The sequence below is a fragment of the Pyrus communis genome, chromosome 5, assembly GCF_041283825.1.
Source record: "Pyrus communis isolate YQ-2024b chromosome 5, ASM4128382v1, whole genome shotgun sequence".
NCBI classification, from domain to species: domain Eukaryota; kingdom Viridiplantae; phylum Streptophyta; class Magnoliopsida; order Rosales; family Rosaceae; genus Pyrus; species Pyrus communis.
This window is the reverse complement of record NC_142569.1, coordinates 22617016-22627612: the sequence shown is the minus strand read 5'-3', so window position 1 is coordinate 22627612 and position 10597 is coordinate 22617016. Positions and strand designations below refer to the sequence as shown.

Here is a 10597-nt window from a genome sequence, read left to right as displayed (position 1 = left end):
TTTAAAGATCATAGGAATTTACGGATCGGGAATCCGACTTACGGATCTTCCTGAATTGGATTTGTAAGTTAGTAAAATAAATGTTCACGGCCACTTGTTTTAGGCAATTGGCGGAGATCTGACCGTTGGATCGTAATGAAACTGTAATATGTTATTCTAGAAACATATTGTGGATCGTTGGGAGTTGCGATTGGAAATCTGATGTGCGGATCTTCCGGGTCAAGTTATACAGGGTTGTAAACCCTACCGTCGATCTTTGATCGACGGTTGACTTGTGGTCAATGGGTCTCAAACTATTTTAGAATGTCGTTGAGGTTGTGTTTTATGTGAATTACATATTCTACGGATAAGAGTTCTGAGATGTGATTTGATAATTGGTCACAGGGACCAATCATTCAGGACGCCTCGATGCGTGCGCTAGAGAATCATAGCGTGGACTCCAGGTGAGTGCATCCTTTCCTTTTTATCGTACATATTATTGAGAGTTCTATCGACACCTTTAAATTGATTAGGCATATTACTTTCATATATAATTATTGTGAATGCTTGAAGTACTATGTGAACTACGAATGGCTTGATCCCTGTTTAGGGTACGTAGGCAGTCTAACGAGACGTTAGATGCAGCCATAAAATATTTGAGACAAAAGCCTTGATTGGGAAATTGAGTAATGCGAAGGAAATTGGTAAAGACAAGTTTTAGTTTTGTGAATTAGTTAGTTAAATTAGAGTTAATTGGGTTGTCATGGATAATTATCCCTGAAAATAAGTAGTTTGGGAGTAGGGCGTTACTGATTGTACACTTCACACCATATTGTTTATAATTGAAAATGCTACGACATGGTTGAGTAGTAGATTGCATCATGATATATCCATATGTATATTACTTGCATATAATTATTGGGAATGCTTTCAAGTGCAAAGGTGAACTCAGGACACCCAGGTAAGTTCAGGTGAGTTTATGGTACTAGTTGAATCGATTGCGTTATAGCATGACTACAGTTATGAGTTAGGCAACTTCGATACTATCGTACTGGTTGCCATGAGTTGCACATGTTATATTGAGATGCATTGAGAGCTCATAAACCTGCACCCCGGTGTTAGTGCTCCCGCCCGTGGCCAGGGCACAGTCCTTCACGTGATGTTCACCTCCCGCACCTTACGCTCACCTTGGATCCAAGGTAGGTGCACAATCCTGTCGTACAGACCACTTTAGGTGGTTTCGACTCGTAGGTGACCCGCGATTATTCGCCCAGTCTTCACGTGATCGTAGCACTTGAGCGTATTTATTTACACCCAGTCCTGTCGTACAGACCACTTTAGGTGGTTCCGACTCGTGTGCAGGTATACTTATTGAGCTATTGGCTAGCCAGGATTGATGAGATATGGATAAGTCGTACAGGTCACTATAGGTGACTCCGACTTATATGCTAGCCAGGATTGATGAGATATGGATAAGTCGTACAGGTCACTAGAGGTGACTCCAACTTATATGCTAGCCATGATTGATGAGATACGGATAAGTTGTACATGTCATTTTAGATGATTCTGACTGATATATCACTTTGTATTGATTTAGTTCATTTGGCCTACTTATTAATGTATGGTGGATTTGATGGCAAACCGTGGTTTTGGTCATTTCTGAGTATGGTTTGGATATATGTATATATGTTGTACTGTCTTATGGAAAACGATACGGGTTTTACATTTAGGGCATTACTTTTAGAGAGGTAATAACTTTGGGAAGCTTGGTTTTATTGCTTACTCACACCTTCTGTTTGGTGCCCTCCAGGTTTTAGCTGCTGAGTTTGTATCGACAAGAATCTGTGGTGAATCTTAGTATTAATGGATATTTCTGAGGGTATGATTCTTACCCACACTACTGTACCTTACTTATGCTCTGACATCGCGTGTGAAATGGGTTCGCTCCCACTCATAGCGCACTCTGGTACTTAGACACTTTTAGATTCAAATTTATTCACTTTTTATACACTATCACATTTTATGGCTTCGTCACCTTCCAGGTGTCGGCTAGCACAGCTCGATTCAGGGTCCAAGTGGACTTTCTGGGTCGGGGTGTGTCAGTAATGTTAAAGAGACTAAATTTGTGAACTAAATGATGAGTCACCAATAGAAAATGATCACGTTTATCAATGCTTAAGTAATAATCCAATCATCAACTTACATGTCATTTAATTTACAAAATTTTGTCTACAAATTTAGTATCCCTAGCATCACTCAATATAAAAATTTCTAGTACAATGAGATATTCTAATTGTCAATAATAACACCCTAAAAACGATAGTTTTCCAATTTTATTATATAATAAGGTTATATATATTCAAGTGAACTTTAAAGTTAGAGTTTTGAAGTTTTTCTTTTTTCATGTTTGGTTGTTTAAGATTAAACTGCTTTTGATTATCTAGTGAAGGTTATGTTTGTAGCTTTTTTACTTATAATTAATGACATTTGTACACTTGCAATCAGTGAGTGCTAAAGTTTATTTTAATTTAAGTGATTGTTTTATAACATCAATACATTGAATGATCTATGACACACCCCGTCCCGAAGGAGGGCATGCTGGCCGTCACGTGAGAGTGACGTAACCATTTGCACAGTTCGGAAGCTTTAAAATATACTACTTCTAAAATGAAACACCCGAAGGTGAGTCCTTATTTGGTCCATTCTGTCAGAACTCCGTTGAATTTCCTCGTAGTCACCACACCTTTGCAATTCTTGAACCTGGAGGGGCGCAAAACAAAATTGAGTGGGTCAGCAAAACAAACTTATTCAGAACTTTCTTTTCTCTTTAAATATACTAACCCCTCGCCGTAAAACAAGTATACTTTCCAGAAAATAAACATATATACGTATGTATAGATATGCCAATCATGCTCCAAAATATGCCATTCATGCTTGAGAATATGCCACATTAGAATCTCATAATAAATGTAAATGCTCAAGCATAATTCACATCAATAACATATAATCTGGCAGCCGGGAGTCACCTAACATGACCTGTACGGCTGCAGATAGAGCTCCAATCTCAACTCAATATCTGAATCTGCACATGAGTCGGAACCACCTAACGTGGTCTGTACGACAGGACTGGGTGTAATATATACGCTCTAGTGCTACGATCACGTGAAGACTGTGCGAATAATCGCGGGTCACCTACGAGTCGGAACCACCTAATGTGGTCTGCACGACAAGGCTTGCACCTAACTTGGATCCAAGGCGAGCGTGTGGTGCGGGTGAACATCACGTGAAGGACTATGCCCTGGCCCTGGGCGGGAGCACTAACACCGGGGTGCAGATTATGAGCTCTCTAAGCATCTCAAACTACTACTGAAATACAAACATGAATACCACTTACCTGTGCGTCCACAGCACCAAATACACATATATAAATGTATGCCACTACCAATGCATGTGATGATAGTATTTCAATCGTATCCCAAACGTATTTCATACGTATATCAAATGTATTTGAAATGTAGCTTACCTGGGCCTCCTCAGCACCATGCAACAGTATGCATAATTATGGTAATGCACATATTAAAATATGATGCATATATGATAGGATATTTAATTCGTATTTCTTTTAAAATATGTCAAGCATACGTATATATATATACTGAAAAATAACTGCCCACTCACTGATCACATCGACGTCTCATAGGTCCCTGAACCTCCCCTAGCTTGGTTACATTTTTCCTCTGTATAATTTTCACCTATACAAAAAGTAACCAAATTGACGTTATTTAACGCACATACACCAAACATTCGTCCATAACTTTCTCATACGTTGCTCAATTTGGGTGTATGAATATACCACGGTGATCTACACGACGTCACGAACGCGTGACAATTTTCAGAACTCAATTTGGAGCTCTCACGCACCCCCACGCGCCCTGTTCACGCGCTGCCCACGCGCGCGTCTTCTTCCTCGCGTCGCCGGACTGGTTTCGCCGGCGGTGGGTGTTTTGCCGGAATTTCTGGGTAAACTTCAAAGTGTCATAACTTCTTCATTTCTTAACCATTTTCGACGTACTATATATCAAAATGAAGGTATTGACGAGACGAACAGATCCATACCTGCCTTGACCCCTAACTCGCCGTGGATTCGCCGGAAAAATCCCCGAAAGCTCCGGCCAAACTTTGAACTTGTCATTCTCCTTGTTCTTACGTCCATTTTTCACGTAATCTATACCAAAATGAAGCCCTAATCATAATCTACCACGTTGGACTAGTTTTATGGCCTAAAAACAACGGAATCAAACTTTTCCAAAAATACGAAAATTCGGCCGAACTTACAGTTCGTGATCCCGACGTCCAAATCCTTCAAACGAAGCACTCCGAGCTTCCTTAGGACCTCACCAAGCTTCCTACAAGCTTCAAAATCCCAGAAAACATCAAGTTTTACGTGTGCATGAACAGTGCACACGCACAGTGAAATTGAAATCCATGTTTTCCGAAGTGAAACTCACCTGAAATTGGTACCATCGTGTTCGTGTGGTCTTCAGGAGAACGATGGTGGTCTTAGATCCTTCGTTGGTATAGTTTTAGGGTGGTTTGTGGGTGGTCCGTGTGAGTTCGAAGGAGAGAGAGAGAACTTACAGAGAGAATGAGAGGTTTGTGAGGGAGGAGAGAGAGAGAGACAAGATGCAGAAATGGGGGAGAGATTTGAGGGAGGTGGGATCCTACCAAATCCCCAAGTCATCAAGTTACAACATATTTTACGCCCCTTAGTCCCGTTTAAGGGCATTTTCATAACTTCACGTCCTCGGAATTAAAATTCCGGGACGGGTTGTGACAACCTTCCCTCCTTATAGAATTTCGTCCCCGAAATTCCAACAACCAACTTAATCATCTAAACTCATACAATAGCTTCGGATAAATCTCTCTCATCCAATTCTCCCACGTAATTTCTTCCACTGAATGCTTTCTTCACAAATTCTTTACCAATTACACTGTCTTAATTCTCAATACATTCTTTTTCCAATCCAAAGTCGTCCTTGGTTCCTCAACCAGTCTAATCCGGATTAATTCTCAATAGTTGCACCGGAACTCCATGCGACGAATCTGCCACCTAGTGACAACGCATCGAAATATAATACACTATGCACCTTAGCCAATTCTGAAGACATCACCACTTGTATGCAACTTCATCGATTCCTTTAGTGGTCAAAAACGGTCTGATGTGTTTAAGACTTATTTTGTCTCCTTTCCAAATCTCACTATTTCTTTTCGTGATGAAATTTCTAAAAATGTTGAATCATGAAACACATCATGCTCATACAGTAACTCTGGAAGTAATTCAAGCAACTTCACTTACTCTTCGATGATCACATAAAGTCCGATGTACTTAGGACTTAATTTGCTTTCCTTTCCCAGCCGAATCATACTTTTCTAAAGTGAAAACTTCAAAATTATAAGATCATCTACGTTAAACACTCGATTAGTGACATGTTCAACTATTAATCTCTTTTGCCATTCCTAGCTACTCTCAGGTTAAACTTAATCACCTGAATACTTTGAGAAGACTCATCCATAGTTTCAGGGCCTACCAAAACTCTTTCGTGATCGAATCTTCTCTATCCAGAAGTATTTCTTCCACAAATCAACAAAAATCGACACATTTCATGGTCCTTATGGCGTTACTTTGGAAACTGTGCAACCAACATACTTAAGAAACTCAGCAGTTCCGTAACCCAAATCTCTTCTCCATAAAACATCTGAGTACTGTTGCACTGTGATTGTTACTCAACACTGGAGTAAATGTACTAACTTAGTACATTGATCAACTATCACTTCAAGTTCAATCATAACCATCCTATTCTCGAACTCAGCAATCTTTCTTTTTCCCTTCTTTCTTTACCTTGGTTAATTCTTAATTTTCGTCGTTAACCATTTGAGTCTTGAGTACGACCTTACTAAAAAGACTTAATTTGAAAATTAGCAATTACAACTTCTTCTCAAACTTCCATTCTCAACTTTACTTCAGTTGATTTCCAATCCACAAGAAGACAATCTTGGCAAGCGTGCCAGACATTAATTCTTACCACAGTCTTTTCACCAAGTGCATCAGCTAGAACAATTTTACGATCACCCTGGTCGTACAATCATGTTCATTAAACAATTCAATCCACCTTCGCTGCCTCATATCAAAATCCTTCCAAGTAATGGATATTGGAGACTTTTTGGATTCGTAAAAATCTTGCATTCTTACCACAAATAATGTCTTCATAACTTCACAGCAAGAATGGTAATCATGACTTCCAAATCACCAGTAGGGTAATTCATTTCATGAGGTTCCTTTTGTCGTGAAACGTATGTAATCACCCTAACATTTGCATCAACATGCATCCAATACCATTCAAGAAACATCACTAAAAATTTATGATTACCACTATCTTCTGGGAGTACTAAAATACGTGCATGAGTGAGGAATACTTCAACTGTTGAAACCTTTACTCATAATTATCATCCCACTCAAACTTAACCTCTTTTCTCGTCAATGGCAAGGCAATGACTGAAAAATCTTTCACGAACCGTCCCTGATAGCTTGTTAAGCTAGGATAACTCCGAATCCCAATCACAATTCGTGGTTGTTCTAAATTCTCAATTCCTGCTGCCTTTTAAGGATTCACTTGAATACCTTCAGCAGATATAGCAAATCTTAGAATGCCACTTGATTCATTTAACTTTAGCATTTGCTAAACTTAGCATACACCCAACGTTCCCTCGATCTTTGCAATACCAATTTAAGATGTTTAGCATACTTTGCTCTAGTCTTATCAATCCTTTCAATAGCAACAACAACAAATCGGTCTAGATATCATTGGAATACTTCATTCATCAAATTCATAAAGTAGTAGATGCATTCGTCACTCCGAATGGCATCACCAAACTTGAAATGACCTTAACGAATCCTGAAAGTTATCATAAGGGCATCCTCACCGATAATCTTCAACTAATAACATCCAGACCTCAAATCAAACTTAGAAAATATACAACCACCTAGAAGCTGATCAAACAACCATCAATGTGAGGTTATGAATAACGGTTTTCAATTGTTACTCGATTCAACTGCTTATAATCAAAGCACAGCCTTAACGTCCATTTTCTTTCTCACCAATAAACTGGGGTTCCCCCAACGTAATGTACTAGGTTGAATAAAACCTTTATCAACCAATTTCCAATTCTCTTAGTTCAAAAGGCAACATTCTATAATATAAGGTTTGTACCTGGAGACAAATCCATAGTGAACTCTACATCTTTAACTGGCGGCAATCCAGGTAAATTCTCAGGGAAAACGTCAGGTAAATGTTTGACTACTCCCACTTCTTCCACACTACTAGAAGTGACATCACTTAGCACCACATGATATAAATATCCTTGGCAGTCTTTTGATAATAATCTCTTTGCTCTCACAGCATAAATAACGGCCTGCCTCACTCCACTTTGCATACTTACAAAAGTAATCTCTAGTCATCCAGACCGATGGAAAATAACATATAATCAATTCAACATTCAGCTATAAACATAGCTCATACTCTTTCATTCTAATCAACTCAGCCCTCGGCTGCATATATAACTCATAATTAACTCATCATATCCTGTATATCTTGCACACATTCAGTACCACCTCGCGTGGTCTGCAACTCATCACTGTATATAACATAATATGCTCTAGAATAACATCGAAATCTACGATCTAATGGAACAAAAGTAGCTAGCAACAATACATACTCTACTAATACTGAGCACTCTGAATAAGTACGATACTAACATAGGATAACCTATCGGTTTACTTGCTTAACGAATCCACGAATAAGTTATTAATATTACGGTCTGCAGCCCGCAATACTGATAAATCATCGTTGTCTCGATAAGTAAGCAACAACTCTCGAGGGTGTAATATTACTATTTTGCCACTCATTGGGAGATACATACACACGTCTCAACCGCGTTTAATTACTACTTTCTAGGCAATAACATTAATAACATAAAATTTCTACATTAATAACAAATAGACTTTAGCTAAAACATTAAGAATAATTATCGTACCCCTAATCAAATCCAAATAATTCTGAGTATCTTGCAGTGATGTGTGGTTAACACATCCCTGGGCTTGTTGTTGTCTCCCACAACCTCTATTAGTGTAAATACTTCTTTCATGTACACCACGGCCTAACTGACCATAATTAATAGATCCAGGAACTTGCTGGATCGGCGCCAGTTGTGGCAAAGAAGACTGCTAGGGCTTCTGTTGGCTTTGGACATAATTTGCAGTTCTATGTCCCATCTATCCACTTGTAAAGCGTCTAATGCTTTCTTGCCTACATTCTCAAAGGTGTCCATTATTGTACCTACAGCCCAAAGGTACATTTCTTTTACCAAAATCACCTTGTCTCTGAGATCTGGGATTACCAATACATCTATCACTTCGCCTCTGATCAATGGCATTAAAACCTTTGCCAAAAGAACTAGAATTAGCTTCACTTCTTTTGAAGTTCCGAATCTTTCTATATTCTTGATATGACGAATCATTAACTTTATCGTCCTCTTTTGATTCCCATTCTTTTATCATTCTTCTTTACTCCCGCTGAACATGTTCTCAGAGTCCTCAAGGCTCAACAACATCTTGTATACTCCTGGTAAGAATTACAATGGATAGTGGTCACCCAAAATACCACTGCCTTATGCCACCCAGCCTAAAACAATATAACACTTCAATCAAAATAGCAGCAATATTCGAATGGGACGAGGCAAGTCTGAGAACTTTTTATAATACTCATTGATCATCAGCTTTCCTTGTCTCACATTTGCAAACTCTTGCTTTCTACCATCATAAGATGCCGAAGGAATAATTCTTTTCTTTAAACAAGTCCTTAAACAATTCTCAATCGGCTGTTTCCTCCGGTGACAACGAATTATACTCCTGTTTCCACCAGGATACAAGTTCATAACTCAAACCAGGTAATCGTCTCAACCCTTCTGTCAAAAGGAAGATTCCTTTTACTTGCATAATCCAAAACGTCTTTTCCAAATGATTAAGTCATCGCTTTGCTCCCTTAGGTCCATCATTTTTCCATAAGGTGATTCAAATTCAACTCATAACCCATCTTAAAATGTCCCTTTTTGATAATATACTGAATCACCAAAATAATAGTTTCCCCTAACAGCTAAATCAGGGAGACTAAATTCCTCTAACTACGTGGTTTGCTACGAGGCGGTGTAGTTCTGACAGAATTCACTAGAACTTCTCAAGATGTCCAAGATTGAAACCTAGGCTCTGATACCAACTGACACACCCCGTCCCGAAGGAGGGCATGCTGGCCGTCACGTGAGAGTGACGTAACCATTTGCACAGTTCGGAAGCTTTAAAATATACTACTTCTAAAATGAAACACCCGAAGGTGAGTCCTTATTTGGTCCATTCTGTCAGAACTCCGTTGAATTTCCTCGTAGTCACCACACCTTTGCAATTCTTGAACCTGGAGGGGCGCAAAACAAAATTGAGTGGGTCAGCAAAACAAACTTATTCAGAACTTTCTTTTCTCTTTAAATATACTAACCCCTCGCCGTAAAACAAGTATACTTTCCAGAAAATAAACATATATACGTATGTATAGATATGCCAATCATGCTCCAAAATATGCCATTCATGCTTGAGAATATGCCACATTAGAATCTCATAATAAATGTAAATGCTCAAGCATAATTCACATCAATAACATATAATCTGGCAGCCGGGAGTCACCTAACATGACCTGTACGGCTGCAGATAGAGCTCCAATCTCAACTCAATATCTGAATCTGCACATGAGTCGGAACCACCTAACGTGGTCTGTACGACAGGACTGGGTGTAATATATACGCTCTAGTGCTACGATCACGTGAAGACTGTGCGAATAATCGCGGGTCACCTACGAGTCGGAACCACCTAATGTGGTCTGCACGACAAGGCTTGCACCTAACTTGGATCCAAGGCGAGCGTGTGGTGCGGGTGAACATCACGTGAAGGACTATGCCCTGGCCCTGGGCGGGAGCACTAACACCGGGGTGCAGATTATGAGCTCTCTAAGCATCTCAAACTACTACTGAAATACAAACATGAATACCACTTACCTGTGCGTCCACAGCACCAAATACACATATATAAATGTATGCCACTACCAATGCATGTGATGATAGTATTTCAATCGTATCCCAAACGTATTTCATACGTATATCAAATGTATTTGAAATGTAGCTTACCTGGGCCTCCTCAGCACCATGCAACAGTATGCATAATTATGGTAATGCACATATTAAAATATGATGCATATATGATAGGATATTTAATTCGTATTTCTTTTAAAATATGTCAAGCATACGTATATATATATACTGAAAAATAACTGCCCACTCACTGATCACATCGACGTCTCATAGGTCCCTGAACCTCCCCTAGCTTGGTTACATTTTTCCTCTGTATAATTTTCACCTATACAAAAAGTAACCAAATTGACGTTATTTAACGCACATACACCAAACATTCGTCCATAACTTTCTCATACGTTGCTCAATTTGGGTGTATGAATATACCACG

General features: G+C 39.1%; 1 protein-coding gene and 1 long non-coding RNA gene across 2 annotated transcripts; one reads left to right on the top strand and one right to left on the bottom strand.

The window, feature by feature from the left end:
* Window positions 1-211: 211 nt before the first annotated feature.
* LOC148696999 (uncharacterized) lies at window positions 212-1985 on the top strand. Its single transcript, XR_015962997.1, has 2 exons — window positions 212-443; window positions 1790-1985. It is a non-coding gene; the product is annotated as an uncharacterized LOC148696999 (long non-coding RNA).
* Window positions 1986-3836: 1851 nt separating this feature from the next.
* On the bottom strand, window positions 3837-4697 carry LOC148696998 (uncharacterized). Its single transcript, XM_088693292.1, has 4 exons — window positions 4488-4697; window positions 4315-4392; window positions 4096-4204; window positions 3837-3995 (listed from the first exon to the last, which is right to left on the bottom strand). The coding sequence occupies exons 1-4, from the start codon at window positions 4501-4503 to the stop codon at window positions 3893-3895; spliced, it is 306 nt and encodes a 101-aa protein (XP_088549418.1). The 5' UTR covers window positions 4504-4697; the 3' UTR covers window positions 3837-3892.
* Window positions 4698-10597: the final 5900 nt, after the last annotated feature.